The sequence below is a fragment of the Eufriesea mexicana genome, unplaced genomic scaffold (genome assembly GCF_001483705.2).
Source record: "Eufriesea mexicana isolate 0111107269 unplaced genomic scaffold, ASM148370v2 scaffold2989, whole genome shotgun sequence".
In the NCBI taxonomy this organism is placed as follows: Eukaryota; Metazoa; Arthropoda; class Insecta; order Hymenoptera; family Apidae; genus Eufriesea; species Eufriesea mexicana.
This window is the reverse complement of record NW_016911025.1, coordinates 76359-91803: the sequence shown is the minus strand read 5'-3', so window position 1 is coordinate 91803 and position 15445 is coordinate 76359. Positions and strand designations below refer to the sequence as shown.

Genomic DNA, 15445 nt, shown 5'->3' with positions numbered 1-15445 from the left:
ATTCTGCGTGATCGTATCAAAGAATTGTCAGATCGACTGGAGAACGAGGACAACGAGAAACTTTTGCTGAAAATCGAGGAGCAGAAGAATCGCATCGCCGCTTTAGAGACTGTTTCTCAGGTCTGTCTCTAGGCTGCAGCTGCTTAATTCATCGTCGATTTGTTTTTCACGTTTGCCGGTGTTTTGTAGGGTAACAGCTGTGTTATTAGTCAATTAGAGAAACTGGAAATGACTAGAGACATTTTAGAGAAAATGAACTTAGCACTGGAAGCCGAGAACTTCGAGCTTCGTCTCGAATTGGAAAAGGCGAGCGCTGATACGCCTAGGTTACGAGAGAAGGTGGAGCATTTGGAGAAGTAGGTTGCATAATCCATATTTTACTCAAAATTTCACGTTGGAGTTTGGTTACTTAACACGTTGAGCCCGGCGTCAGTTCCTGAGGACCGACAGTATCAAAGTTAAAAAATAAATGTAGCAATTTTAATGATATTTATTGAAACACTGTAAACAAAAATGTGGTTTGCTTTTGCGAGCATTACAAAACGTGACGACTTTTTTAGTCAAATTTTTGGCTGTCTTGCGTCCAAATAGCGTTGAATTTTTGTCATAACGTCGGCAAAGATAGCAACATCAGCTCCAGGCTCAACGTGTTAAGTATCCAAACTCCAACGTGAAACTTATTAGAGTAAAATAAATTTTGGAGAATTAGGTACCACTGTTCTTTTAATCAGAATACTGTTCTTTACAATAATTTTAACAATATTTCCTCATCTTATACACTTCGAACTCTAAAATTACATACCATAAATCTATTTATAAAATTAATTAGACGCAAATTTGTTCTCCTATGAATTAATAATAAATTAAGCAGTGAGAAAGAACCGAGTGATCTCACAATTCGTCTCTCACATGTAGATACATAGAGCTACTGAAGGTAGAAAAATCATCAGATTCGAGTCCTAGATCCGCAGAGAAGGACTTACACGATCACGGTTCGAAGAAGTCCATCTTGGAGATGGAGAAAACGATCTTCACCTTGAAAAGAATCGTGGAGAAGCTGCAGGTGGAGAACAGGCGTCTCAAACTTGCTTCGAAAAAGAATCCTATTCATCAAGTAGGGTCATGATCGAATTTTTAATCTTATTCGGTGATTATATTTCGTTAATTCCATCGATCTCGCGTGTAGGCTAAATCACTGAACACTCGAAGCGAGATCGCGTTGCGAAATCAGTACGAGGAGGCGCAGAAGCGAATCGTGGCGTTGGAAACCGATTTGCAATTAGCCGAGCAAAGGGTAGCAGGGTTGGAGAAGGTGCAGATGGAAGAAGACAACGGGGAAATAAAAATGTTGAGGGAACAATTGTGTTACAAGTCCGAGCTCCTAGACAAAGTGAAACATTTATTATCGAGAGCAGCCATGAACGAGAGAACTCTTCGACAACGTGTAAATATACATTCTATATACGCGTGGAAAGAGCAGAGAAACGCTCTTCGAGAATTCGAGTTAGAAAGAAAAATACAATACAGAGACGGTATGACGAAACTTATGTAATTTTCAGGTACAGCAACTGGAGTCAAGGCAGACATTGTCTACGATACCAGAGTGTCGTGTAATACCCCCTACTCCGGAGTAAACAACGTCTGGTGAGTAGAACCTTTGGAATGTTTTAAATAATAAACAGCAGTAGTATCGAGTATTTGCTGTCTACTGTCAATCATCAGTAAATGCGATTTCGACATTTCTTCTGTCTCCTGAGTGATGACAGACTTTGACAGAATTTTCTTCCGGATTCTCTAAATATCGTTTTCCCAACCAAAAGTTCTTACTCTACTTTAGACTTGTTAATGTCGATAATACTTCACGATTGGTACTGTGAGTAGCAGTGGGCTATGCAATGTTCACGAATAAAACGCGAGATTGTTTCAATTTATCGCAACTGCGTACGTCACCCTCAGTTAAGGGATGAAGAAACGATCACGAAGGGAAGAAGAGGTACTGCGTGTCTGACAAAGTATGCAATACCACGTTGCATTCGTGCTTAAGATATACACTTCTATCATTAGGATTCCTCTTTGCGAATTCAGGCGACACATACTTTTGGCACGTATTACGTATACTTGACACGAATAATTATTAGTAGCGAGGAACTTATTTCGACCTAGTAGTCGCTGTCTAGCGCTTGGAGGAACGGTTGAATCGAACCCTCATCCTCGCAGTCGGGGATGAGCTTTCCTTTGTACTTGACGCAAGAATCTGCGCACTTCTGGCCCAGGAAGTACGGGCCGAACATCTTCTTGCACTGGGCGCAATTCCTGATGCAGACACCTGGGCATACGATCAGGAATATTTGGTCAAATTAACCAATTCGTTAACGCGGTTGGCCACGCGATTTAGATTTATTTAATCTCTGATAAATTGTCGTTATCCTGCAACGAATCTCACCTATGGCTCGATCGAAGGGGACGCCTCCTGCGGCGAGCATGAAGACCAAAGCGTAGGCGAGGAAGAGCACCAACATAATGCGGCTTGACGTGTTCATGGCTGAAACAGATGCAGGATTAAATCATAATTATGTTCTTAAGGATCAACTAATTCCACCTTTCTACCTCGAACAACGTAATCACTTTCACTTGGACAAGGGGTACGCGTGCCACGGCATTGTGAATTACGTGTCGTCTTCCAGCTGGAAGGAAGATAAAGAAACCAAAAGGATCCGCGATAATGCCAACGCTCGATATCGCGTTCATCAGCTTTTACTCCTACGCGGTATGAGAAGACACGAGAAAAAACGATCAGCTGTGTCCAATAGAACGCGAATCCTAGCGAAGGTAGAGCTATCAGGATACGGGTAGCAGAGGCTGGAGTTAGCCTCTGGCAGGATGCACGGCTCAAAACGGCTTCGATATCATATTCACTTTCCTCGATTAATCACCGGTCTCGGGCAAGTGGTCGATAAGGGGGACGAAGAGGTGCACTGGAGCGAAAGAGACGGCGAACGACATCCATGAACTTTCAGGGATAACGCGCGAAGTTGTCGAAGTCGTCGAGGCGGTCGAGTGCGGGCCCGGAGCAACAGGAACGGGCCCCGCGGTCACACGCGGCCGGTAAACAAGAAACGAGAGACACGCGTGTCTCTTTAATAAGTCCGAATTATCCTTTCTGCTCTGCGAACGCCGATATTTATCGGCCGCGGGGGGCCCCCGCGTCGCTTCCATGTAAATTGCCCCAGCGTGTCCGCTACGTCGGTGGTCACCTTTTATCTCCTCCGTTCTTTTTCTCGCGTCGTTGCTTTTTTCCTCTGCTTATTTTTGTTCTTTTTCTTTCGATATATACCGTCATTTATAACCGGAATCTCGCTACTCGTACTTCCGCGTTCTCCTTAACGGCCACATTGTGAACGCATAAAGATAATAAATATGGATGGAAGGTGTCTCTTATCTCTCCGTCTCGCAGCCGTCTCTTTCACCCGTCTCTCTCCAGGAAGCACTTGAAGATTCAAGACCAAGGATCGATCGATCGATCGTTGTCGCGGCCCGATGTTAACGCACGATCGATCGTTGGAAACGGCAATATCGCGGATCAATGGACCAGGATGTGCTTCGAGTTCGGCGAGCATGGACAATACCGGGAACGAGACCGGGCCCGATCGGTTGGCTAAAGGATAGCCACGTGACCGGCACGAAATGCGTTTTCTCTCTATCGGATCGACTGGGTTCTCGTATTTACCTGGTTGTTGGCGCTTGGATCGAGCCGAGGCTGCTGGAATTGATAAAACCAGACGAATGACACTGAGCACTGTACGATGACGGCCTTATATATCCGTTGAGCCCAGATTCATCCCTCGGACGAGGGAAACCCCGCTGCCTATCTTACCTTAATTCGATTTCTTCGATTTCCTGCACTCTCCTGGAATCGTGCAACGCCTCGCCACGGGATTCTCACGGATATTTCGATCGATCTTTAGCAAGATTGCTTAAAGAGGACCTAACTGTATTCCTCCATTCCTGCGAATTAGACCTCATCCGCTACGACTAAGACAGGCTCGAATAAGACTCTCTTAATTTCTCCCTTGCTTCCATCTGTTACTCACGACATACTCCACGGATACACGAAACATTCCCGAAATACTTAATACACTGCTCGATCCGTAGCATTGAAGATCAGCCTAACGTAACGTCTCCATTCGCGTAGCATGTCGGGATGCCATAATACGCGAGACATCTCGGTGTGATTTCAATCGCTATACCACTATTTCCTCCTTTCCTGCGAATTAGACCTCATCCACTATGACTAAGACAGGATCAAATAAAACCCTCCTAATTTCTCTCTTACTTCCATCTATTACTCTCGACATGCTTAACAGATACATGAAATATTCCCGAAATACTTTATTGTAGTAGAAACTAAATAGTAAAATAGACTCTACCCTCTAGCAATGTGGGGGTGATCCCTTCCCCTGCGTTTTGTCTTTTGACCCCGGTTTTCTGGAGACGTCTTTGACCTATGTGGCCCTAAATACGCAGGCCAGTTCTAACCATTAGCTGGTTTAACCACTTACGCTGGAAAGACGTGCCACGCACGTCGCAATGCTTTTGTGGCAGAATCGCCAAACACGTGGTACACACGTCGTCAGGCAATTGTCAGAAACACAGAAACACTGGATCGTTCTGACACACGCGTCTGTGAGTTTCTTGCCAGCGCTAGTGGTTAATAAACATCTATACACTTTTTCCACTGGCTACTATTTCTTTGCACTATAACCCCTTAATATACTTAATCCACTGCTCGATCCGTAGCATTGAAGATCAGCCTATCGAAATGTCACAATACGCGAGACATCTCTGCGCGATTTCAATCGCTGTTCCACAATTTCCTCCTTTATTTCCCTCCTGCAAATTAGACCTCGTCCACTACGACTAAGACTGGATCAAATGAAGCTCTCCTAATCTCTCTCTTGCTTCCATCTATTACTCTCGACATGCTCCACGGATACACGAAATATTCCCGAAATACTTAATCCACTGCTCGATCCGCAGCATTGAGGATCAGCCTAACGTAACGTCTCTATCCGCGCAGCACGTCGGAATGTCACAATACGCGAGACATCTCGGCATGATTTCAATCGCTATCCCGCTATTTCCTCTTTTCTTGCGCCTCCATGTCGGCTCTCGTCCGCGGAGATTTATATTCTAAGGACCAGAAGTTTTTGTAGTCGAGCGCCGGTTCGTCCCCGGCTTCGCTCCTTCCACCGGTGTCCTCGTCCAGCCGCGAAACATGGCTTTTCTTGCTCAAGACCGCCGACAATGCGTTGTACGTGTCTTCTTTACGCTCGCTCTTCTTCCTTTTCCCATCTCCTCCAGCGTCCGCGTCTTCCTTCAGCTTTCTAATAACGCCGTTCGTGAAATATCGGTTTCCCTTATCGTTTTTGAAGTAGAACCGCGGCGAATCCTCGTCGCTGTCCTCACTGTTCACCGGGGCCCCGCCATTCTTCGTCCCCTTGTTTACTTTAGCCCTAAATTCGCGTTGCCTGTGGCTCTCCTTGCCCGCCTCCGCGAGATCGTCGACCAGGTGGCTGGATCGACGAGATTTCGGTAAATCATCGAAAGTGTCCCGCGTCTCCGCGGAACCTCTTCGGCTATAGGCTCGTTCTTTGAACGCATTATCACTTTCGGATTCGTTAAAGTCGCCTGAAACTCGTTTCCCGTTCTTTCCGTACTTGGTCCGCGTCTCCTTTTCGAGCAGCTTCAACTTTTTCATTATCGGATCGTCCTTAAGAAATTCGTCTAGATCGAATGGCTTCCTGTACTCGTTTATGTCGAAAATTATGGGCCTCGACTGGCTGCCGGAGTCACCCTGTCGCTGTGTTTCCTCCGTGTCTCTGCGCGCCCCGTCTTCCTCTTGCGAGTTTACTGCTGGCTTCTTAAGGTCGGGGTTATTTAAACTGTCCTCGTTATTTATTTTCGCTCGGATATCTCCTTCGAGTTCATCGTTCTTTCTACGCTCGTCAGACACGTCTACGTTGGGCACAGCTTCTGGTTTCGAATTGTCTTTGGCAAATCTTGGCGAATCTTGTTCCGAATTTTTTGGAGATTTCTGCTCGTCGTTTTTATCAGGTTCGTTAATGGGATTTGTTAATGGCTCCTCTTCTGCGTTTTCCTCGGACTCGTTTGGAGATCTGGGAGATGATTCCGGCTCCGTTGACGAATCTGGATCTACGAAATCATCTTGTTTTCTTAGCTTATTTTTATTCCTTCGATCTTCCTCGTCTAGACTTTCTTCTCTGATGTCCGAGTAATCCGGCACCTCGACGTAAGGAATTTTGTTCGGGTCATAGTCCGGAATATCCGAGGTCGTCCTGTTCTCCGCATTTTTCTGATGATCCCGTATATTAATGTAACTTTTATCCTTTCGTTGCTCTTTAACCGAGCTCTGCAATTCGCTCGTATCCTTAAACTTTCCATTCGACGTGTACCCAGTAGTTTTGAGATCTACAGGCTTCTCTGACCCTGCGGAACCCCTGTCATCGTCGTTTCTCGTATTATTGTAATTTTTCAATCGCATTGTCGTCGTTCCTTCCGCTTTATCCGGCTCGAGGTTCTCGGTATCGTTGCGAATGGGAAATATTGGGATATAACTGTTCCTTTTTAATTCTTCGGACGGTGGTTCGGTCGAAGTGGTAATATACGATGGTTCCACCACGTCCAGGTCTCGTTCGTCCATCGTACGTTCCAAATTTTTATTTATACTCTCTGTCTGAGCCGTGTGGTTCAGTCGCTTTTGTTGCTCCTCGTAGCTGAGGTTAGGATGACGCTGTAGCTTTTCTGACGAAAGAATCAGTTCATCGAAACCCACGTAATTGGATTTCTTGCTTAAGGAACGCTTGGATCGTTCGATCATAATCCCATTTTGGAGATTGTGCAACGTCTGAACGATTTCGTCGTTTTCTCTAACCTGTCTACCTAAATTCGCGATAGAGGATATTGTTCCTTCAGAACCAAGTTTGGGGATCTGACTGGTGTCATTCAAGATGTTAACAGGGCTACTGTTCTTATATCTAGTTACTGTATCAGTATCATTTATGTTATTATCAGTATCTGCTGTCAGAGAATTGGTCCTTTCTTGGAAATTTTTATTCATTTTCGACAGCTTCGTGTTTCTGCTAGTCACCAGAGGCCTCGACGAAGTCAGGAGCGATTCGACAGATCTCACTCTACCAGTACCATTTCTGTTTGCGTTATTACCGGTATCTGGTGCCAGAGAATTGGTCCTCTTTTGGAAATTTTTATTCATTTTCGTCGACTGCTTCGCGTCTTCGCCTGTCGTCAGAGGTCTCCACGAAGTTATTAGCGATTCGACGGATCTGGTAGCAGGCGTTCCCGCGGCCTGAAAATTGCGAATCTCTGTTACCCTGACTCCTGCCTAGTTTCCTTTACCGGCTGCCTCGTTCGCGGATGAGATTGACGACGAGATGATCGCGAAGCTGACACGTGTCAACGATCCAATACGAAACGAATACTTCTTCAAGAAATATTCGCGGGGCTATTTTAACATCGTGCCTTCGATTGAACGAGTCGGTGAACAAGAAACGTAGGTGCTGCTTTTAACTACCCTGTAAATCATTCTCCCCGGAGGTAGTAAATTTTACGTGCCCGCCGCGTAACTCGCCGCGGTGAAATATTTACCGTGCCATTGCATAGAACAACGCTAGACCCGAAATGCCATTCGCGTTTCCCAACTGCACGGTATCGTTCGATAACGGATTTCAGCGAAAGAACGCGATAGAATGAGGGAGGTGAATTCACAAAACGAAGCTTCCATAAATGGCACTCTCGTTAATGTGACTTTATTCGTTCACGGTACTTATGTACAAGATACAATTACAAAAGTGATAGACCGCGAGTGTACAGTGGCTCAGAGGACACCGTTCCCCTTTCTTTCCCTTTCATCGTCGAAACGGTGTCGCCTCCGCGAGGAAACCCCATGGACCAGTGTGTCTACGACCGTAACTCTCGGTTACCGTTTCCCTGTTCACCTGAGCCATCGTGCACGCGTGTATATACATTCAGTAATACAATAATACTTGAAGCAAAACTAAGGTAAATGCTGTTTCACCGTACGATAGATTCACGCTCCACACCACGTTGCTTTCCTCTTACTCGAATACTAAAACTAAGAGAAGTTCGGGCGGACAGGGTGGAGGAGGAAAGGGTGGTACGCCTACAACGACGATAGAGAAAGAACGTACTGGTTCAGTAAATTATATACGTGAAGTAAGTCACATGGATATGAAGTAGATATGTATATATATAGTATCGTATAAATTACTATGTGCTTTAGCGCTAATACTAGTTGTTAACCCTCTCTCCGAGGCGATCGTTTAGGCCCATAAAGGGGTAGTTGCTTATGGCTCGACTTCCCAGTGGCTCGACTGGTTCGTGTTCGGGTGTTATTCGCTGTTAAGACTGCAAACGCGAAATTTTCGAACTTTATAACGTTAAACGACATGCAGGTCCTTAGGGACCGACGCTAGACTTTCCGTTCGGGCCTCACCCGGAAGGGCCCGTATGATGGCTAACTGCGACGTGATTGGAACAACACGCAAAACTGACGTGACGTTTAACGTGTTAAGAAAATTTTCAGGGAATCTTTAACGCGTTAAACGCCACACCGGTAGCTAGGGACCGGCGCTAAACTTTCCGTTCGGGCCTCGCCAATTCGTACGGCCCAGAAGGGCCCGCACGGCAGCTAATAGTGACGTGAACAGAACGACACGGGAAACTGGCGTCACGTTTAACGTGTTAAGAGAATTTTCAGAGAATCTTTAACGCGTTAAACGCCACGCCGGTAGCTAGGGACCGGCGCTAGACTATCCGTTCGGGCCTCGCCGGTCTCTACGGCCCGGAAGGGCCCACATGGCGGCTAACTGTGACGTGAACGGAACGGCACGTAAAACCGGCGTGGCGTTTAACGTGTTAAAATTGAAAATCGCGTTTGCAGCTTTGGCAGCGTGTTTCGAACAGTGTTGCTTACTATCTATGTGCTTGGTACGATACTTGCTGCGTTGGAGCTGTTCGTTTGGTAGACTGACTGAATAATTCGAATAAAATTTCGTTGTTGTTTTTCTTAGAAAATTCGAATTTATTCTTTCGTACAGCGCGTATAAAAATGGTGGATTCTCGGCTGAAGTCTCTACCGAAGGAACGCTTGTTTCGCAGTATACTTTCAGATATGCAATAAGTATCATTAATTTCTCGATATGTCCATTAAATATGAGATATAAACGGGCAGTGCCTTAGAGTGCTAGAACGTGCGCGATAGTGCGAGGGTGAACGAAACAATTTATTTCTTTTCTCTTCGTACATCGTTGTTAATGGGGTAACAATGGGTATGATGCATCGTTGTGATCTAACGAACACTATATAAAGCTAGAAGAAATTCTTACGGAAATTGCGAAATTTTCGATTATAGGTATTTTTCTTTATCCTTTTTTCTCGCGATCGAACGAACAAAATGGCGTCGTTCGAAAGATTATCGTCAGATCGCGATTCACCCTCGTGCATCGATGCTCCATACTTAGTCGTTGGTGCACGATTACTTTCTCAATCCCAGATACGAAGCAATGCCATTAATGCTTTCAAAGAAGAGTCGCAAAACCTGCTGTCTGTTGTATTGGTTCCGCACCTTTTCCGGTTTCGTTGGCCGTCTTGGTACATCAAGCAAGTGCTCCTCCACCAATCGCTACAGTACAATAGGTTTACATTTGTAGGTGCTCGTGCATCGTATAATCCTTCGTAGAATATCGCAGGGAACCTCTCTGCGTTCTCAAATTCGATATTTTTTTCCCTGTCTTTCATGCTTTCGAAATTAAAATTGGAATTTGGGATAGGCTATGTCTTTACGACCTCCTGCACCTCTTTCTTGTCATTTCTCTCTTTATTTCTGGGGAAGACTAGACAATAGACACTGCTGAAATACGTGCTACCCACCTTGATGCGATTTTATGGAAGGGGTGAACTTTTGCTACGTGCTATTATGTACATCGTGTGTAAGTTACGAAGAATAAATTAAGGACTCGATGCGGGATAGGTGGATAAGTGACAATGATGGAAGAATTTTGATGCTACTAATAGTCGTACTAGAATTCTGGGAGGACGTGACGATTGCAGGGTTGCGATGTTCCACTCGCGATACACGAGTGTATAAAAATATCACACACGATCGTTCTCTAATTCTACGTAATTCTACGTAAATTCGAATCGAAACACTCGGTATAATCTGTACATCGTCGATCAAGGTCCACGACACGAGCGTGTAGAAATTATCGCGAATCAACTAGTAATTTAAACCGGACGTTTGAAATTATTCAGATTCGCACGATGCTCGGATTCCGACAACCGCGAGATAAATAAAAATCGACCAAACGAATTTCTACGAGAATAATCCTGGTATCGGGGAAATTTGTCTAATCGAGCGAGACGCGAATTCAGAGAAAATGGCTGCCGGTCATAACGATAAGGTCGGAGTATTCGACAGGTATTCGCACTTAACACGCGACGGTCTACCATCGCGATATTCGCGTAAAATGAACACGAGTTCGTCTACTTTTCTATTAGATAACTGTACTCCAGAGGGAACTAACGGCAAACGAGTGAAGTTGAATGAAATGGAGTCGTTCGTTTCGCAACCTGTTAATCCGTGCAAATCGTGCAATCATTTGCAACTGGTCCCGACCGTGATACGAAACACAGCCACAGCTAAATGCTCTATTGTAGCCGTACTAGGTACTTGGAAAGCGATTATTAAAAGCAGTCGGCGTGGAAGTTGTTACTACGCGAACGCGTCCCTGTCGCGTATTGCATATTAACGCGTTACGCAACGCTCGTGTTTTTGCAACTTCTACGGCTCGAGTCTCCATCCCGTTCGACGATAATTACTGACATGTGTACGCAAAAGTTCGATGACGGTGTGCACCACGCCTTTCGTGAGGATCTGTCGTTAAAGATACGTTACAGAGTTCTGACCGAATCGGTAACACTTCGAAGCTTCCTACGCTTCGCAAACGTGGAAATTCTTAAGATTAATCTTCTATGGTTTTATCTTTACATTTATGTATATGTATATATATATATATATATGTTTACGTATAAAAAAAGTATATAAAAAAAGAAGATAACGTAACAGAGAGAGAAAGAGATAGAAGAAAAAAAAGAGACTATGACGAGATCATAATTTATACCTTCGAACGAATATAAATTATAATTCTAGCCTGGCAATAAATTAAATGTCTCCACGAGTATTCGTCTAATTAATTAAGGTCGCTAGAGGGGTCTATCCGGATGCTACCACTGTATTACGTTCGCCTGCCTCTGTGTCCCTAAGCTGATTCGAAATGCAACATGCAGACGCGTCTATAGTTCGCTATGCTACAGTACCGTAATAGTGTCTCGGGTAAAAGGGGTGCCTAAGGGTCGTGCTTCTTGGCTCGTGACTGTTGTCGACTACGTGGTGGTGTTCGTCTAGGCGGTAGGTTTCTAAATTTTACGTCTAAAAAACAGCCTGTTTACTTTCCGTACGCCTGGTACTTGTCCTCTAGATTACTCACGTATTGAGCGTGATTCGCGGTCGGGAATTCCGCCCATTTGCTCAGGTCCATGCTCGGCAGGATACCACTTCGGCAGGGTACTCGTGGGTTTCTGCAAGAGGGACGACGAATCGAGTTATCTCGCAAATCTCTCGATCGTTTCACGTGCAAACGAAGTTTAAGTCGGACGAATGGCGGCGTTCGAGGAAGACGAGAAAACGAAGCGAACACTAGGTTTCCGACGAAATCACTGATCTCGCAGATTCTCGTGACTTCGATTATTCGAAGTGCACAGACTTATCGAGATAATGTAATTATGTACAGTGCTGGACAAAAGTATGGGCACAGCTTGGTTGCTGTGGTACGAGGGTTTATAACTACCGAACAAATTGATTTGAAGCAAAAACTTTTTGACGTATTCATTTATACTATACTATACTGGAATAGATAATAAATGAATATGTCAAAAAATTTTTATTCTATACTAGAATAAATAATAAATGAATATGTCAAAGAGTCTATCTTAAGTCGATCCACCCAAAAACGATTCCTACATACAGCGCTGGACAAAAGTATTGGCACAGCATGATTATTGTGGTACAAATGCTTGTAACTACTAAAAAAATTGATTTGCAGGAAAAACTTTTTGACATATTCATTTACTATCTATACTGGAATAGATAATAAATGAATATGTCAAAAAATTTTCATTCTATACTAGCATAAATAATAAATGAATATGTCAAAAAATTTTTATTCTATATTAGCATAAATAATAAATGAGTATGTCAAAGAGTCTATCTTAAGTCGATCCACCCAAAAACGATTCCTACATACAGTGCTGGACTAAAGTATTGGCTCAGTATAGTTGTTGCAACACAAGTGCTTATAACTACTAAAAAAATTGATTTGCAAGATTTACTTTTTGACATATTCATTTACTATCTATTCTAGTATAGATATTCAATAGAATAGATAATAAATGAATATGTCAAAAAGTCTATCTTAAGTCGATCCACCCAAAAACGATTCCTACATATAGTGCTGGACTAAAGTATTGGCTCAGTATAGTTGTTGCAACACAAGTGCTTATAACTACTAAAAAAATTCATTTGCAAGATTTACTTTTTGACATATTCATTTACTATCTATTCTAGTATAGATATTCTAGTATAGATATTCAATAGAATAGATAATAAATGAATATGTCAAAAAGTCTATCTTAAGTCCATCCACCCAAAAACGATTCCTACATACAGTGCAAGATAAAAGTATTGGCACAGCATGATTGCTGTGGTACAAATGTTTATAACTACTAAGTAGATTGATTTGCAAGATTTACTTTTTGACATATTCATTTATTATCTATTCTAGTATAGAATTCTATCTAATATAAAGTTTTTATTCTATACTAGAATATGCCCACAGTAGTCAAAGGGTTAAAACTGACTCTTACAACTGACTTTCATAAACTGACACTCTAAACTGAAACTGATAGACTGCCCTTCCAAAACTGTCTCACTGTCTTTGCAAAATTATCCTCTCACGCCCTTACATTTTGACTTTTAACAATTCTGTACTCTTTCATACTCAGGCTTTCTTTCTCATTCATACCCTTTCCCACGCAACCTCGGTGGGCCAGGTACTTCAACCACTCTGACGCATCCCTAAATTTTCACTGGATTCTATCATAAACATTCCTTGCAGTCAATCCTCTTGCACATGGTCACTTTCGTTCTAAGCCCAAACACTCTTGACTTTCTTTCAGGGCCGTCCTCGTTCCATTCCTACATATTTATTTATTTTCATCGTACCATTTTAATTATTATTCAGTCGTCATTTGATAAAATTTCGAAGATCGATTAATATTCCAAATTTAAGATCGAAGTCAGATAATTCTAAACTGCGTTAATTACTATACGATTTCTTATTTACTGCTCAAAAAGTATCGTCAGTTTTATAGCAGAAAATCTTTGAACTCCTACTATTCTATACTTAAAAAATCGTCGAGTGCAAAGGGTTAATCGTGACTAAAAGTTTGGCCAAAGACGAAACGCGATGGTGTAGGTGTTACTTAATCACCGTATAAAAATTCACAATAGCGATTGCAGGAAGTAGCTTGTAACAAAACCTTTGCCATAAACGCGAGAGGAAAAAATATCCCGAGAACTTCGTCGTGCCTCTAAAACCTCCATTCGTGGATAAATCACGAGACTTGTCTCGTTATACAACAAGATTAAGCGTCACTTTCGTTCTCTGCTTCCCCATTCTCATCTGTCAATGACGACGCGGTCTCTAATTACACCTCTTAAATCGATATACGATCTCCAACCAGCTTTCAAATCTTTTTTCCAGAAACCTCTTTGCCCGACATCTTACTTACATTTCGTGATCGGGCAACACCATGGGATAGATCTGTATGGTATCGATGAGGTCCGTATTGTCGCAGATCACTCTGGCGAGCTTCACTTTCCGGATCTCGTTCAGTTGGTCTGTAAGAACAAAGTCTCTGTAGCTGTGGAACACTATGAACCGACGATCATTTCCGTCCTCTGATCTAACTGGTCAGAGTCCTTGAATTTATAGCGTCTGTTCGAGTTTCGCGATTGGAAAGGTTCGTTCCTTACCGAGAGTGAAGGACGATGGCTGGTTAGGCAGCTCGTACCAAAATCTGTCGCCTCGACGGGAATAGCTGAATTGCGTGGCGATTACACAGGCGAAGGTTGGCCCGAGCATGCTACCCGGAAGTGGCCTCTCCGACACGCCGCCGGACCACAGATCGACGTCAGCTGGATGCCTAAATCGAATCGAGATTCGCACCGTTATTTCCGCGAATGTTATATTCAACATGCCGAAACGATTATCGCGAACGTGTTTCGGATATGATTCATAGTTGGAAATGAACGGATCTAAAATTAGCACCACGCTTTGAATTATTTATGAGCTTATGGCGTTCCACGCTGAGCTCCGAAATTGTTGGAATTCGTCTATTCCTTTGCTTGGAACGTCGCGTGGTGTTTGATCCGAGGATGGACACGTGGATAGTACTCACTCGAAGATCGAGTTGTAGCGTCTGATGGTCTCGTTTGGCATGGAACCGAACAGGTCGTCGAAGGTTTCTGCCCAGGGTAGGCCGCAGTATTTCCTAAGGAGATCGTAAATCGGATCGTTAATATCTTCATCAAAATTGTATAATATATCGTAGGATACTATTTCGGGATTTCTTATTTTAGAAAACCGATAGATGAGCTATGCGTGACATTTTTCTAGAAGGAAATCGAAACAGATACCGTTATGAAAGGCTATTTTTGGTAGCAAAGCCAAGTTGCGCGGTCTCTACGGGGAGGAGGAACGCGGGTCAACGAAATCGTAATCGTCGCGGGGGGCGAATCGCGAATCCGGAAAGCGACGTGCTTTTTATGGGAGCAAATCGCTAATGGGCTGAATCATATCGGCGAATTAGCGATTGGAAAAAGCACGCCATCGAGCTTTGCGAAAAGCATAAAAACAGGACCCCGACGACACAGGCAGTGTCCTGAGCGAAGAAGCGTTGAAGAGTCCTCGTAGGAATAGATCGTGACCGGCACGGGCGTGAGTCGTTCGGTGTTGGAGAGAGTCGAATTAGAGTGTGTTTCCGTGTGTTATAGTTACGTTATTTCAGTGTTCTTTTCTTGCGTTAAATTAGTTTTCCGAGTTTAGCGTTCGTATTATTCCGTTCGTATTGTTCTGTCTGTTTTCGGTGTCTCAAACCTTTCGCGCAGACCCGATATTCCTTCGATTAAACGAGGAGCATATAAATATTTAATTCCTGTACGCTGAAGACAATAACACCTGTTTCTCGGCATCCTAAAATATATAGCCTA

The 15445-nt window shown here is 43.6% G+C and overlaps 3 protein-coding genes across 4 annotated transcripts in view; 1 reads left to right on the top strand and 2 right to left on the bottom strand.

The window, feature by feature from the left end:
- The window catches only part of Cep290 (Centrosomal protein 290kDa), an 80067-nt gene that overhangs the window by 8189 nt on the left and 56433 nt on the right, over positions 1 to 15445 (top strand). Inside the window, exons 21-25 of the mRNA XM_017904566.1 lie at positions 1 to 120; positions 190 to 356; positions 916 to 1114; positions 1187 to 1444; positions 1560 to 1644. The exon at positions 1 to 120 is cut by the window's left edge and continues 6 nt beyond it. Coding sequence (XP_017760055.1) covers positions 1 to 120; positions 190 to 356; positions 916 to 1114; positions 1187 to 1444; positions 1560 to 1634 — 819 coding nt within the window. The 3' untranslated portion in view covers positions 1635 to 1644. The remainder of the gene's footprint in view (positions 121 to 189; positions 357 to 915; positions 1115 to 1186; positions 1445 to 1559; positions 1645 to 15445) is intronic.
- Eh (Eclosion hormone) lies at positions 2160 to 2540 on the bottom strand. The gene is made up of 2 exons (XM_017904572.1): positions 2444 to 2540; positions 2160 to 2326 (listed from the first exon to the last, which is right to left on the bottom strand). Exons 1-2 carry the CDS (start codon positions 2538 to 2540, stop codon positions 2160 to 2162), a joined length of 264 nt encoding a protein of 87 aa, XP_017760061.1.
- Positions 8863 to 15445, bottom strand: part of cysu (peroxidase homolog) — a 42265-nt gene continuing 35682 nt past the window's right edge. Inside the window, exons 13-17 of one of the 2 annotated variants that reach the window (XM_017904568.1) lie at positions 14635 to 14727; positions 14210 to 14379; positions 13966 to 14074; positions 11604 to 11694; positions 8863 to 9739 (exon numbers count right to left, since the gene is read on the bottom strand). In XM_017904568.1, the coding sequence (XP_017760057.1) occupies positions 9593 to 9739; positions 11604 to 11694; positions 13966 to 14074; positions 14210 to 14379; positions 14635 to 14727 (610 nt within the window). In that variant the 3' untranslated portion in view covers positions 8863 to 9592. Of the gene's footprint in view, positions 9740 to 11330; positions 11546 to 11603; positions 11695 to 13965; positions 14075 to 14209; positions 14380 to 14634; positions 14728 to 15445 lie in introns of those variants that run through there. The other variant, XM_017904569.1, reaches the window with a different exon arrangement.